This window comes from Monodon monoceros, unplaced genomic scaffold (assembly GCF_005190385.1).
Source record: "Monodon monoceros isolate NGI ecotype Baffin Bay Population unplaced genomic scaffold, NGI_Narwhal_1 Super_Scaffold_5, whole genome shotgun sequence".
Classification (NCBI taxonomy): domain Eukaryota; kingdom Metazoa; phylum Chordata; class Mammalia; order Artiodactyla; family Monodontidae; genus Monodon; species Monodon monoceros.
The window spans coordinates 64,125,543-64,142,056 of record NW_021703782.1 but is presented as its reverse complement, the minus strand read 5'-3'; the positions used below and the strand labels follow the sequence as shown (position 1 = coordinate 64,142,056).

Below are 16,514 nucleotides of genomic sequence, written 5' to 3'. Positions count from 1 at the left end.
CCTTTTTCTAGATTCCACGTGTATGCGTTAATATACAATATTTGTTTTTCTCTTTTTGACTTACTTCACTCTGTATGACAGACTCTAGGTCCATCCACATCTCTACAAATGACCTAATTTTATTCTTTTTTATGGCTGAGTAATATTCCTTGTATATATGTACCACATTGTCTTTATCCATTCATCTGTCGATGGACATTTAGGTTGCTTCCATGTCCTGGCTATTGTAAATAGTGCTGCAATGAACATTGTGGTACATGTATCTTTTTGAATTGCAGTTTTCTCAGGATATATGCCTAGTAGTGGGATTGCTGGGTCATATAGTAGTTCTATTTTTTGCCTGTAATGTAAATTTTCAACTTAAGTTGAGGTGGATTAAGGGATATAGAAGCCACCACAGATGAAAATGGTCAAATCCTGAAGTGTATTTTGTGTTTTAACAATATTTACATATTAACATGTTTTTTATTTTAGAAATGTATAAAGAATTATAAAAAAGAAAAGAAAATATGGCCCACAGTCTCACTGATAATATAATTTTATTAATAATCTGGTCTACATATATTTATTAGCAGGCAAACATAAATACATTTTTGACATTTTTATAGTCATAAATAATATGTACAAATAACTAGAAAATTTAAACTGTATAAAAATAAATCCTCTCCCCAAAAGGTTCTTGGTATCCTTTCAAGAAATTTTTTAGTGCATCTATATATCTTTTTAAAAGATTATACAGGGACTTCCCTGGTGGTCCAGTGGTTAAGAATCTGCCTTCCAATGCAGGGGACACGGGTTTGATCCCTGGTGGGGGAACTAAGATCCCACATGCTGCAGGGCAACTAAAGAACTAAACCCATGCGCTCTAGAGCCCACACACAACAACTATAGAGAAGCCCACAACTAAGAGCCCACACACCGCAATGAAGACCCAGAATAGCCAAAAAAAAAAGGAAAAGAAAAAGACTAGGACTTTGCCCTTAAAAAAAAAAAAGAGATTATACAAAGGGCTTTGTGCTGTACACTGTATTTGGCATTTTGCTTTTTTTGTTTTATGTATGTTAGCACCCTTTCCATACCAGCATATGCAGATTTACCTCATTATTTTTTTTTCAGCTCTATAACATGGATGAACCACATTTATTTTACCAGTCTTATATTGTTTGATACACATTCAGAGTATTTCCAGATTGTTGCACTGTTGCCATGAATATCCAATGAATTCATATATTTTGGCGCAGGATAATTTCTGAACAGTAGAATCACTGGGTCAAAGGGTATATGTACTTTAAAAATTGACAGACATTTTCAAATTTCTATTCAAAGATTAGACCAGTTTTCATTCCTGTAACAGCAAGTACAGCATACTAATTTTTCCATACTCTTGTCAGTATTATCAAACTTTTAAAAGATTATTATTTCTACCAATCCATTGGTGAGCTAAATATTTTTAAGAAAGGGAAATATGTACAGTTTTTTTAATATTCTGTAGGATATGAAAATTTTTGAAAAGGCTAGTATTCTTATCTTTAATTCTTTTTTATGTTTTACATATTAAGAGATGAAATTGGCCTGATCCCATGTCCTGAAGCTAGGTATAATCGGAGTCCCATAGTCCTGGTTGAAAACAAACTTGGCGTGGAGAGCTGGTGTGTCAAGTTCCTTTTACCGTATGTCCACAACAAACTCCTTTTGTACAGAACAAGAAAGCAATGGCTGAACAAAGATGGTAAGTATGGAGTCTATCCTCTTTCTTTGACTTTTAGAAGCAGCATGAAATATAGTGGGAAGAACCCTCTCTGATGTTGCCATTCCTGGATTCTAGTTCTGGCTTTTTCATTCACTGCCTGGGCAGGCGTTTAACGTTTCTGTCAACTGAGGAGCTTGGACTCATCACTCGTTTTCTAATTTTGCATCCATTATGATTCTGTGGAAGGTGCCTCAAGCAGGGTGCCAGGCCCTCTACTGCAAACAGATTTTTTTTTTTAATGTATTGGGGTCATTTGTAAGATATTTGAAGAAAGCATCTCATGGCTAAAAACAGTTTGAAAATCTGTGAAGTGAACTCTAGTCCCTACAAGCTCTGATTCTCTGGTTTCTAATCCTTTAGTACGTTATGAGCAATAGAACTCATTTAGTAGCAGTCCAAATGAGATAACCAAGGTGTGATGGTGGTGGTTATACTGTGAACCAGGTCAGTGGTTTATGATGGTGCTGTTGTACTTTGACTCCCAAGTAAGCTCTGGCCCACTGTGTTCTGTTCCTATGCTGAAATGAGCAAAAGAAAACCATCCTATTTCTTCATTTTTTTCTGCTTCTCTGAGGTAGTTCTTTGCTGCATCAGACAATCCCTATTCATCCCACCTGGTGTCTTTTCCTTGTTTTCCCCTTGTATGTGATGTTAAGCCTCCATGTACACAAATTCAGTTTACTTTTTAGGTAAACGTAGGATCTGAGTTCTCACTTTTTTGGAGAGTGCTCATCCAAGACCATATTCTTGACTGTTTCTGTAAAGCTCCTTCCCCTTCCCACATACAGCAGTACCGTCAAAAGTGCTCAGTATATCTGGTAGCTAATTTTGAATAAGAACTTTGTTTCTTAGAGAATTTTAATTATAAGTTCAGTAGCCATTACCGAGGGCCTACTCCTACCTGAAGCTGTTCTAAGTACTGTGGGGGATAAAAAGATGAATAATACCTGTTTCCTTTACTCAGGAAGCTTACAGTTGAATGAGAAACCATCTCTTCATGGAGAATAGTGTTGCCAAAGGGGACATGCCAATTTCCTTGTGTTCCTCTTGGCATTGTCCTTAATATACTGTCATAATAGGTTAATAGCACTTTTCCCTGTTTAGACCAGTAGAAAAGGTAATCTGATTTGAAGATTTAATGTGAAATAGTTTCTATTTTCTGTTTCACTCAGTTAGTCCACTGATATATATATTTCTTAATGATAAGGCTATGTCTAAGTTTATGGCGTAACTTAAGTTTGTGGCAGAAACTTAAAGGCATAAGTTTAGGCATAAACTTAAAGTTAAGGGCATTTATCTGTTGTTAGCCCCTCTTTCATTCTCCATTCCATTACCCTATAGTAGTTTTCATCAACATTAAGGTACAAAGTAGCACCATGTGAATCCATCAAGTTATTTTTTTGCCTAACAGAGCTATATTGTGTATGTTCTGGCACACAGAAATGTATAATTGAGCCAATACGTAACTAACTCTGCAGGGGGAGACGATGCTCTTGTAGAGAAGAAACAGTATGAATTTGAAAGTGTCAAAGGCTGTCATTTCAGATCATCAGCTTTTGCCCTTTCATGTATGCTAGCCCAACCTGCCTTCTTCCTGTAGTCTTCCAAGTTCTTCTCTCCATTTCCCTGTTTCTTGTCTTTCTGGGCAGTGCACTGTAGGCTTTGCTAAATCTCCTCATCATGTAGTTTTATCTTGATAGACCCAGGAGAACCCAGGCAGAAGATCAAATGGTTAAGCTCACTCACATGAATTGCTGACATCTAAGGTTTGAATTCTGATGCAACTGTTCGTGTATACAGAAGCAACTTGATTTTATCTTAACCTATATCTTCATGGAAGTAGTTTTCAATTTCACTTTTTGGGGGCAGCGACAGTATAGTTCAATGCGGTGTCATATATTACTCAGGTTGTATATTGTATTATTGGTAAAAATACGGAAGTGAGTTTCTGATGTGATAAAAAAAGATACCTGAAAATGCAGACTGACTAACATAAGAGTGTTCTGCTAAACTTGTGAACTGAAGAACACAGTGGTGAATTTTGCTAAGGAAAGAAAGTTAAAAGTATTAGGAAAAAGCAGTCATTTCATGAAAATGCTATACTTTTTAAATTGTTTTTGTAGAAAATATACATATAAGAGCCAAGTGAAGAAAGCTAGCAGTTTAAGAACAATTTCAGAAATGCCAGTGTCTTTGTGATAGATCATGCCCAAATCCTCGGCATTCCCTTAAGAATGTATTCTGTAACTGCAGGTGACCTTTATTCTGGGCATATATATTTTTTCTTTTTAACCAAACTGAATTCATGCTCTCATTAGTGTGCTGAATTCCTTAGATGTTTGAAAATCATCTGTATTAGTCAGGGTTCTCCACAGCAACAACCAATAGAGATTTTATGTCTATATATACATAAAACGAGATTCATTATGATGAATTGGCTCACATGATTATGGAGGCTGAGAAGTCCCACAATCTGCTTTCTGCAAGCTGGGGACCCAGAAAAGCCAGTGATTTAATTCAGTTTGAGTCTGAAGGATTGAGAAGCAGGGGAGCCAGTGGTTTAAATCCCAGTCTGGAAGCTGGAGAAGATAAGATGAGGTGTCCCAACTCAAGCAGACAGAGGAAGCAAAAAAAGAGTCAATTCTCCTGTTTTCCTCCTTTTGTTCTGTTCAGGTCCTCAACAGATTGATGTTCACCCACATTGGGGAGGGCAGTCTACTGAGTCTTCAGATTCAAATGTTAATCTCATCTGAAAACACCCTCACTAATACACTCAGAAATCATGTTTAGTAATGTTTAATCTGTGCACCCTGTAGACAGTCAAGTTTAACCGTAGTTTAACCAAAAGTAACCATCACAGCCTCCCTGTTTATTTACTTAGAGAGAAACTAATATTTTTTAAAAGTGTGCTGCAGTAATAGCCATATTTGGTTTGGGAGACGGGTGATACTGTAATTCTGATTTATGAAAAATCCATGGCAGAAACGAAAAGCAAGAGAGAAGTCCATAGCAGTGGAGTCCTGACTGAGTAGTGCTCTGTCCTGCACTCTATCTCCATGTCAGCGCTTCCATCTTTTTGTTGTTGTTCTTCCCTCTTTCTCACAATGCTTGCTCTCAGTCCATCACTGAGCTCTCTCTTATCTCTTCATTTCTTCTTTCTCATCTGGACAAATATTATTACCTCATAGTTGGTCTACTCCATTTTCGGCCTCTCTTCTGTAATCCATGTCCGTCATGCCACTAGTCAGTCGTTTCAAACACTTCTTAGAAACACAGTTTGAAAGATGCTTTTCTGAAATATGTATCCTCTTGTTTCATGATGCCTAGAGGGACAAGGTAGACTTATTATCCTTGGCATGGTATTCAAGGTCCTTCATGATCTGTCCACAGGCTGTATTACCAGCTTTTTCCTCTACTTTTTTTTTTTTTTTTTTTTTTGCGGTACGCGGGCCTCTCACTGCTGTGGCCTCTCCCATTGCGGAGCACAGGCTCCGGACGCGCAGGCTCAGCGGCCGTGGCTCACGGGCGCAGCCGCTCCGCGGCATGTGGGATCTTCCCGGACTGGGGCACAAACCCGTGTCCCCTGCATCGGCAGGCAGACTCTCAACCACTGCGCCATCAGGGAAGCCCTCCTCTACTTTTATATTCAGCATCAGAGGTTGTAGACTCTCAGCCACCAGGCTGAAGCCAGCCCACATGTTTATTTCATTTTGGCTTGTATAATGTTTTAAAAATTGTTTCTAAAACAACTTTGTTGTTGGATAAACATTTCAAATCAGGATGAACTTCTAAAATTAGGATGGAAATATGGATTTCTGCCTTCACTTGAAAAATCAGAAGCCTTGGATGCATCCGTTTCTGTGCAGCAGCAATTGGCTGAGGATCATAGCCTCTGCTTTTCTTGACTAGGCAAGCTTATTCCAGTTGACTGCAACCTCCTCATGTCCTTCAGACACTGAGGCAGTGTCATTTGCTACTTACCAGGTTTGCTTTGCCTCTTTTTTGCCATTTATTTGAGCCCTGGAAGCATTTGAGTTTGCAGCTGTTTGATGTACATTCCAGCCACAACAAACACTGTTCCATTCTTGGACTTTGCTGTGTACTACTGCCTTAATTCCATGCCTTTGCTGAGGTCAGGTTCAGGTCTAATGTTGTCATTATTGTTGTGTTTGTCAACACACACACATGTGAAGCCTCTTGACTGCTCTAGGAAGCAACAGTTACTCCTTTGCACTCCTGTGGGAGTCCTTATTCATACTGCATGCATAGTAGAACTTACCAGACTTTACTGTAGTTGTAGTTATTTAAACAGCATTTATCCCAGCTAGATTGTGGGTTTGTTAGAAAGAGGGGTTATAACTTGTCTTTATTTACTCAGCACTTTTATGTGTTCAATAGATATTTGTCAAATAAGTAACAAGAGTTTGGTAAGCAAGAGCTTTTAGCTTAGTCTGGCTATTGATTCAGTGACTGTATTCTGTAATAAACAGGACCTTTCTGATATTTACCACTAGCCTCACCTCAAGCCTCTCTTGTTGTGGTAACCTGAATGTATTTTAGAGGAAGAGATTAGTTAATCCAAGTTGACCTTGGATTTATTTTTAGATGCATGAAAACATATCTCTGTTAGAGACAGTTGTCAAACCCAGTGTCCAGTACCAGGTGACTGCTCACCTTGGGCCATTTCTAGAATGCATTGAAGCCAAGAAAGCATATTGGTCTTTCTCTGACTTTTCTGTAACATCCTTAAGTGTTCTCTTTATTACAGCTGAAATTTAGGTACTTTTTTTTCCTGTGTATAATGTGCCCTGATTCATTTTCTCCTTGTGATGTGATGATGAGCTAGTCATATATTGGAGTGTGTGTAACAAAGGAATGGTTATTTGCTGGTATATGTTCTGGTGTTTGGAGAGACATCTGTTTAATTTCAAGAGACTGTAGGGATATCAATAGCTCACATCTTGGTAAAACTGCAAAGAAAAATGGTATATAGTTGATGAGATGGAGAGAGTGAAATAGTCAACTGTTGATTATACATGTTTATCTTTAGATCTTTGGTTCAACACTCACTCGAAGACAGCAAAGTAATTGTAGACAGTGTGCTAGGTTGGAAAGAGCATCTTCTTTGCAAGAAAAACAGAGCTGGATTTAGACTCAATTTATCAGCACACTGAAGTCATTTAGCAGTGATTTTAGGCAAATTACTTAACCTTTTCCTAGTTCCACACCAAAAGAAGAGAATTCTCACAGGTCTCAGAGGGTTGTTGTGAGGATCACATGAATTAGTGTATGTAAAGCACCCAGCACAGAGACTGACATGTCATTGACTCTCAAGAAACACTAGTTTCCTTTCTCTCATTTATCCAGAGCCAGTGAGGAATAAGAGCAGAAAAATATATATAATTCAGTAAGGATTCTTTAATTATGTCCAATATTTATAACCTAGTTACTTCTCCTTCATTGGCCCTTTTCCATTTCTGATATTCTACTTCACCCCCACCTCTTGGATCTGACTGGAATGCTTCTTAAAGAAGTTCCCATCTGAACTTAAGTCCTGAATCAGGAAGAGTTAGCAGTTTATCATAGAGGAAGGGGGAAGGGCATGTGACTGTATGTGTTACTAGGCATTACTGGTGGTTGGCCAAGGCTGTTGAAAAGTTTTAAGTGTGTTTAGAGAACAGGGGGGGTTTGAGAAGGATCCCTCCACTCAGCAGTCGCTGCTCAGCCAGCTCAAGAGATTCTTTTCCTCCCTCTGGTGGCATCCAATCCCAGTATCATTTATAACTGGGCTAGGAGATACAGGCTTTGTAACAGGAGTTATCACTGCGTGCTTGCTGTGTGTCAGGTATTGTCCTAACAATTCACGGGTATGAATCATTTAATACACCCATGAGGTAGTACTATTATTAGCTCAGTTTTACGTATGAGGCGGACACTAAGGCACAGAAAGATTGATGTGCCTCGGAACTTCCCAGTCAGTAGTAGAGCTGGGCTCTGACCCAACAGCTGCTGTTGCCTTGCTAGGGGGAGACCCTCCAGTAAAAGAAGTGCTCTTCACACATCCACAAAGTGAAAAGTGGGGACTTCGGTATTTTCTGTGTTAGTTTTTGCCTTGTGCTGCTATACACAAGTATCTTGTGGAGGATGAACTCCTCTTCATTTATGGGTGGGGAAGGAGAGTTGCATTAGAAGTACAAACAAGTAGCAACTATGATTGGTCAAATACACATTTTTTTTAATGCAGAAAGGGAGAGTCCAAGAAACTACCAGTTTATCTCATTATCTGGGAAGTGTAATGGATTTTGAAAAATTGTGGACTTAAAAAAAAAATTCCAGAGGCCTTCCCATCATGCACAAACATTTTCATACAGCCACTTAATAACCAAGTGGTTTTTTGTTATTGTTCATTACACAAGTTTAGAAATTTAGACAGCTTTGCAATAAGAACAACTGCCTCATTTTTTCTGACTTCTTTGATTAATTGATGTTGAGAATATTCATTTCTTGATAAGTAGTAATGGTGTTTAGTTGAACAAGTATTTATTTAGTCAAACTGTGTGTCAAACAGCTATGGAGAAATGGGATGAATCTCATTGCTTACAACACTAAGGTTGATGTTATGATCCCCATTTCATAGATAAGGAAACTGAAGCTCGAAGACATTAAGTTATGTAGGCAGTAAGTGGAGAAGTTGAGATTTGAACCCAGGCAGAATGGCTTTAAGGCCTGTGCTCTTACCACTTCTCTGTGATGTGGGCAGACTTGGAATTTCTTTTGGGCAGAGGCCATATTTTTTTCATCTTTGATGAATGAATGGCTAATTTGAAGGTGTATTAGAGAGGACCTGCATCCAAAAAATATACAGTCTCATCAAGAGGATAATATTTATATAAGTTCAGTAACAAAGTAAGATATACACAGAACATAGAGATGAAAGATTACTTTCAACCATGTAGGTCAGGAAGGCCTTTATAGAGAAAGATGCTTTTTTTTTTCTTTTAAATTCAGGGATAGGAGGACATTTCTGGCAGAGAGAATAGGAAGCAGGTAAATCTGAGTTATAGCCAGAGAAGAAAAGGTAGGCAGATGAGCAGTATGTTTAGGGAATGGGGGGTGTTTGGTTCAGGTGGAATGTAGCACATGAAGGGAAAGTAATGGAAAGCCAGGGTGACAAGGACATTGGAACCAGATTCTGTTTTCCAGGTACATTTCTCCAGCACCCTCAGCTTTAGTCACGCTCAGGGTACCCATAATCTTTTGAGAGCATACTGTGTGTGAAGTTCCCTGCCTCTTTACCTTTCCTCATACTTTTTTCCACAGTCTGTAGTGCCCCTGTCTTACTCATTTATAGTCTTCCCTGGGTACTCCAGTAAGAATTAATTGCAGCTGCTTTGGTGGTCCCCAAAATGTGGTATATGTTTCTACTTCACAGTTATTTTAGTTTGCCTTATAATTGTTTACATATTCTCTCCAACTAAAGGTTAACCTTTTAGAAGGCAAGATCAGATCTTGCATTTCTCATAATATCCATTCTCTCAGTCCTGTGGGCCCAGTTTAATCTCTGCACATAGTCAGTACTTGGTATGTTTTGGAATTGAAGGAATAATGGTATAGAAAATTGTATGTAATTTCCCTGGTAAATGTTAAATTAGTGCCCAAAACTACTAAAAGTAAAAGATGGAAGAGGTTTATTAGATTGTTCTTTATAGACATATTGACATTATATAATATATACATTGATATTATATAGTATGTTTGTAATATAGACATTTCATGATGCTTGTAATGAGGACGATAAAGTTCAAAAATAAATGTGTGTTAATCCTACCTTTTGTTGCTCATTTATCAACTGTTATAATATATCAGTAGTAATGAAATCATAGGCTCACAATAAATGTTAATCTCTTATTGAGATGGTTGAGAATTGAATAATTGATTTTCATGTTCACTAAAATATTTTAAGATGACTATAGGGATGCACTTATGTGTATTTACTCTTAGATTTTTAAAAGTTTATCTTTTACTTAAACAGAGAGTGTCCCAATTATTTATTGTAGACAGACATTTCAACTGCAGTATAACTGAGTTATTAAAAGCAGTCAGACGCTGTCATTGCACATACTAATTGGGTGACTCTGGGCAAATTCCTTGAACTCTCTAGATGTCCATTTCCAAATATCTTGGATTATGATTGTGAGAATTCAATGAAATAATGTAAATAAAATAATGTGCCTGATACATAATAATGCCAAATAATTATAACAGTTTTTATTATTTTATTTACTTAGCATTTAATATGAGCTTGGTAGAGGTTACTGTAATTTAGTTTTATGCCCTAGGCTGATCATCTTAATCCTAAAATTCTTTTTTTCAGATTTAATAAAATGAAGACGATATATCTAAATATTACTGACTTTGTTTTATTAAATATAGGCTTATGGAGCTTATTCAAGACCATGATAGATACATAGCTAATGAATATGAATAGACTATACAATGAAAATAGAAAATAGTAAACAAAATCAAAAAATGTTTGTATTAATAATTGTAATTAAAGATGTAAATTAAAACAAACAAAGTACAATTTTTTTATCTGCCACATTCATTTTCAAAAATATACTTACATAGGTCAAAGTTACAGGGACATAAGTACACTCACGTTACTCTTAGCGATGTAAATAGATACAGTCCATTTGGAGAACAATTTGGAAGTGCTTAGTGGGAGCCATACTGATATTTGTATTGTTTGACATAGTAGTTCTACTCCTGGAAAAATATCCAAAGAAAATAATCTATGAGACAAAAAGTATGCTTAAAAATGTTTGTAGTAGTATTATCCATAAGAGTAAAAACAAAACAGGAAACAGCCTAAAGAAGAAGATAAATGATAATATATCAAACTGAAGGATTGTTATGCAGTTGTTAAAAATGCATACTGTAGGGCTTCCCTGGTGGTGCAGTGGTTGAGAGTCCACCTGCCGATGCAGGGGACGCGGGTTCGTGACCCAGTCTGGGAGGATCCCACATGCCGCGGAGCGGCTGGGCCTGTGAGCCATGGCCACTGGGCCTGCGCATCCGGAGCCTGTGCTCCGCAACGGGAGAGGCCACAGCAGTGAGAGGCCCGCGTACCGCAAAAAAAAAAAAAACGCATACTGTAGCAATATAGGAGAATGCATATGTAATAATGTTGAGTGAAAAACATAGAACAAAATTGTGCATTTATCATTGCTATAACTGTAAAAATGTGTGTAAGAAATAATCTTTGCAGGGGAATGTAAATGAATTGTTAACTAAGTTGGATTATATGTGATTTTCTTTTTGAAAATTTGCACGTAGTCAATTCTTGAAATATTTGTGAAATTAAATGAATAGTGGTAGAGAAATTGTGTTTTTTTTGTGCCAAAAACTACTAAAAGAATGAATAGGTTAGTTTGATTATTCTTTATAGACGTATTGTAAAGTGGTTTCAGTGTCAACTTTTAAAAAGTTATACTTATCATAAGTAGAAGAAAATCTTCATGTCTTTGTATCTGAGGATAATCTTTGTGTCTCTGACAGCTTAGAACAAAGTTATCATTAAAATTACTATGACATGAGATATAAGTATAATGTGATATATATATATATAAAATGAAGAGGACCTTAAAAGAAAGAGAAGCCACACCTTCAAGGGTAGGACTGTTTGTTTTTAATATGACTTCTCTTTATTTTAGAATTGATAGATGTCACATGCACCCTGCTACTTCTAAACCCAGACTTTACCACTGCGTGGAACGTGAGGTACGTCATTCTTATCAGTGATAAAATGAAATTGCCCAAATTTCTGAAGACATATAAGCCGCATGAATTGTTAGCTTTTTGAAAAGTGAAATATAAATCACATATTCATGGCATCTTAAACTTATTTCTTCTTTATAATATCTCCATGACAGTTCTAATATACACTTTGCCCCTTTTTGCATGTTTATGTTTGTTCTCCCTAAAATTCTTGCCTGAAATATAAATTTTCATGTTGAATTACAGTATACCATTTGATACATGCTTTTATCTTCCTTTTTTAGGGGGGTAGAAGGAATCAGCATAATTGGTTGTATTGTAAAGTGTTGGTTAGTATATTTGAGAAGCACTGCAGTGCAGTAGAAAGTGTAAAAGTGAGCATTCAAGGTCACAAACTGTTAGTTTAGTCACCTTGTGACCTCTGTGGGCAAATCATTTGAAGTCTCTGGCACTCAGTATTTTGGAGAAGGACCACATCTTATTAGTATCTTAAGTTCTTTAATTCTGATTGTTGTCGCTTTAAACACAGAATACTTTATAGAAATATTAAAATTCAGGCCAGGTTCATTTCTTAAAATTTTCATTTAAACAGTATGTATGGTTTTTAAAAATTGGTGGTTCTTTATACTAACACAAATTTTCCTGGAGGAAAGCAGGATACAAATTGTAGATAAATAAAAGTGAAGTCCTGTTGAACATTGTGAATTCATTTAAAATTTCCTATAGGAAAGAGCCATAAATTATAGCTCTTTATCTTTAAAGATGACTTAAACAATACTTCAATTTTCTGTGAATTTTAATTCCACGTTAGTGTTTTATAATACCCACTGAATTTTAAATTTGTAGCTAGTTTTATTAAATTTAGGTAACCTCTATTATTTAAATTGTCTTTTGACTGATAATGATCAGATATTTAGAGTAAAGAGTGAGAAAGGATAGAATGAGATAGAAGGCTTTAAAAATTTACAAATTTTAGAATTCTGATTTTCTTTCATGGAAAGCTCCACAGTGGTTAGGGAGTAGACTAATGTTTATGAGTGGCTACTCTATTCCAGGGACCATACTACAACTTTATATGTTATCTCATTTAACCCAAATAATACTTGACAACATTTGTTCATTCATTCATCAAATATTTATTGATTAACTGTATACTCTATGCTAGGTCCTAGGCACTGGGAATAGAACCATGAGCAAAACAAACAAAAATCTCTGTCCTTGTGGAACTTTTATTCTAGTAGAGGAAGAAAAGCAATAAGGACATTAATAAGTGAAATATATGGTAGATCAAGTGTTGCTTAATCCTATGGAGAAAAAGTGGGAAAGGAAGGTAGGGAAGACCAGTAAGAGAATGGAAGGAATGGATGGTATTGCAGTTTTAATAGGCTACATTTGAGCAAAGACTGCCATGAAGCCAGGGATCAATCTCTGTCAGTTTTGGGCTAAGAACATTCCACGTAGAGAGAACAGCAAGTGGAAAAGCCCTCAGTCATGACTGAAGTGTTCCTGGTTATTCTGGAACAGCAAGGAAGCCAGGGTAGCTGGAGTAGCATGAATGAGGGAGAGAGTAACAGGAGATGAGGCCAGAGAGTGATGGGCCAGATCTCACTGGGCTTTGTAGATCTTCATAAGCTGCTGTCAATAAGACAGCAATAAGAAATTTTGACTTTTACTTGGGGTGAGATAGAAAGTCATTGAAGGTTTTCAAGGTTAGGAGGGACAATATCTTATGTTTTAAAACTCTGGTTCCTGTGTGGAAAGTAGACTGTAGGAGTGCAGGGAGTGGTTAGGAAGTTAAGAAGTGGTTGCAGTAGTTTAGGTGAGTGATGATGGTGACTGAGGTAGATAAAGCTCAGCACTAGAAGTGGTGTGAAGCAGGTAAGATTCTCACTGTATTTTATAAACTATGTAAGCTTTGACTGTATTTAATAAACTGATTTTAAAGACACAGATGATAAATTGGATGTGAGAGAATGAAGAAGGTCAAGATTGACTCTGGTTTTTGGCCTGAGCAACTGAAAGGTTGGAGTTGCTATTTACTGAAATGGGGATGTCTGGAAGAGGAGCAGATTTAAGTGTGTGAGGGGGCAGGTGCTGGTTGGAAGTCAAGAGGTCAGTTTGGGACATGTTAGGTTTGTGTCCAAGCAGTTGTGTATGAATCTAAAGTTCAGGCGAGAGTTCTAGGCCAGATATAATTTGGGAATCACTGGAAAATGTATGGTATTTAAAGCCATGAGATTGTTTGAGATATCCAAAGTAGTGGGTATAGATATTAGAAGAGAACCAGTCCAAAGACTAAGCACTGGGACACTACAGGTTTCTAGAGCTGCACAGTTCAGTATAGTAGCCACTAGCCACAAGTGGCTATTGAGCCCTTGAGATATGACTAGTCTCCATTGAGATGTGCTGTAAGTGTAAACTACACATCAGATTTTGAAGACTGAGTACCCCCAAAAGTAAAATATCTTTCTTATTAGTAATTTTTATATTGATTACATGTTGAAATTATATTTTGGGTATATTAATTAAATACAATATATTACTTTGTACTTGTTTTTAATGTAGCTGTTAGAAAATTTTTAATTACATATATGGCTCACATGTATGACTCACATTATATTTCTATTGGACAGCGCTGTTCTAGAGTTTGCGAGATGAGGAAGAATCAACAAAGGAGACTTTTAGGAAGGTACTATAAACTTAAAACTGAGCGCTTTCTTAAGGGTAGAGACCATGTCTTTTTTTTTTTCCTTGTTTCCCTAGCCTCTAACACTTTAGTGCCTGGTATACAATAGATACTCAGTTTGCAGACTGGGCACTGAAAATTATTAAATTCAGTGAAAAAGAAATGAGTGTAATAGAGAAGTGGGAGTACCATTTTTATTTATGTTCACAGATTCCTCATCATTACAGAGGAATTTAAAATCCTCCCACAAAAAAAGATTCTTACTAGCATAATGTATATACACAAACACATATAATTCATTGTATATTCTATATGGCAGTTTAGTGGTGAAGAGAGAACCTAGTTCTTAAGATATATGAATCTTAGTCCTGTTTCATCAATTAACTAGCAGTTGCCTTGGACAAGACCTTTAACTTCTCAGGAGTTTTAGTTTCCATAGCTGTGAAATAAAAGATCTGAATTAGGGCTTCCCTGGTGGCACAGTGGTTGAGAGTCCGCCTGCTGATGCAGGGGACGCGGGTTCGTGCCCTGGTCCGGGAAGATTCCACATGCCGCGGAGCAGCTGGGCCCGTGAGCCATAGCCACTGAGCCTGCGCATCCGGAGCCTGTCCTCCGCAACGGGAGAGGCCACAACAGTGAGAGGCCCGCGTACCGCCAAAAAAAAAAAAAAAAAATCTGAATTAAGTGATTTTTTTTTTTAATGATTCTGTTGAAACTGTGTTGATTGTGTGTGGTTTGGTCTTATGAAGGGAAATTGCTCCATAAATCTGACTTCAGTGATGTTGATAGTTAATCTTGAAGCTATTCTAGTAAGATGATTTAGTAAGTTTTGTGCTAGATGAGTAGAAAGGAAATCTTGATTTTTAAGAAACCCATTGTAGATATGTGTTCTAGTAAATTTTAATTTGTATTGGTAAGATTGACATGTAAAGACAGAGTCATGAGTCCATTTTGAGCAAAAAACAAACAACTTTGGAAATAAACTGATCTAATGCTGTAAGTTCTCACAAATCAAATACTCAACATTTTATGTTTAATTGTTGGTACATTTCTTCTGCAGTAACTTTGGGAATCGTTGAATGATCTTTGGCTGTATTTTATAAACTGCTAAAAGATGTTGTAACGTATCAGTAGTTCACTTTATAGGTGTCGCAGTCTTAGGAAGAAAAACAAGGGCAAGAATAAGTTTTTGAGCTGATCTGTGATTATAGTATGTGATGCATATAGTTTAAAAACCCAGCTGATTCTAGAAAAAAAATGACTGGTACTTTTTTTTTTTTTTTTTTGCTTTGAATTTGCTTTGAAAATTGGTGAATTAATTGATGAAAGAGGTTGACTTCGTAATAATGTCCTATTTTTCCCTCAGTCTGTGAACATAGAGTAAGCAAAACATCTTTGAGCAGCTAGAAGAGCCGACACCAAGCTCCAATGATTCATATTCTTTACTCAAAGTAAAGATTGATTTAAATTTAATTGGTAACTTTACTTTGTGCAGATTTGATGTTTGGTTCAGACACTTTGAGCTTGGAGACCTTGAGCAGGTTACTGAATCTCTCCCAGCTTTTGTTTCCTCATCTGTAAAACTGAGGTAACATTGGGTTGTACCATATAAAATTGTTCTTTTTGTAAATCGGAAATGATTAAATCCAAACTTTCAGATCCTGGTTTCTAACACCATTCTCTAATAAAAGGAGCTGGGCTTTTTGGAGAAATGGCTGATTCTAGGACCAAGCCGGGAAATACACCAAATGAGCCTGGAACATCTTTGAGAGACAGAAAGTAAGGAAGTACTTCCATTGGCCAAAGCTGGAACAGTTTGAACAGTAAAATAACATAGTATTGGATTATACCCCAAAGTAGAAAATGGATATCCATAAGTCCATACTGATAAAAGAAATGCTCAAATAAACAAATAAGAGATAATAGACAACTCTCCCATACAGAAAAATTCCAAATAATTTATCTAGGTAACTCCCCTCAAAGAGATGGAGCATATATCTTCACTCCTTAAAGTGTAACCTTTTCCCAAAAAGTACAGTGGAGGAATCTAGCGTATACTGCCTAAGCCAGGTATTCAAGGTCAACATAAACAGTGACAAGTCATGCTGATATTATGTACCTATGATATATGATGAAAATGACACTTTACCTCTGTGGTCCCCTCAAAAACCATAACCCTAGTCTAACCATGAGAAAAATATCATACAAAATACCCAATAAGTACTCTCACAACTGTCAAGGCCATCAAAAACAAGGTATATCTAAGGGACCAAGAGGAGCCTACAGAGATATAACAACCAA

At 36.8% G+C, this 16,514-nt stretch overlaps 1 protein-coding gene across 3 annotated transcripts in view; it reads left to right on the top strand.

The window, feature by feature from the left end:
* Positions 1-16,514, top strand: part of PTAR1 (protein prenyltransferase alpha subunit repeat containing 1) — a 39,552-nt gene that overhangs the window by 8,497 nt on the left and 14,541 nt on the right. For 2 of the 3 annotated variants that reach the window (XM_029203425.1, XM_029203426.1), the window contains exons 2-4: positions 1,560-1,729; positions 11,464-11,530; positions 14,161-14,216. In XM_029203425.1, coding sequence (XP_029059258.1) covers positions 11,480-11,530; positions 14,161-14,216 — 107 coding nt within the window. In that variant the 5' untranslated portion in view covers positions 1,560-1,729; positions 11,464-11,479. The remainder of the gene's footprint in view (positions 1-1,559; positions 1,730-11,463; positions 11,531-14,160; positions 14,217-16,514) is intronic. The other variant, XM_029203424.1, reaches the window with a different exon arrangement.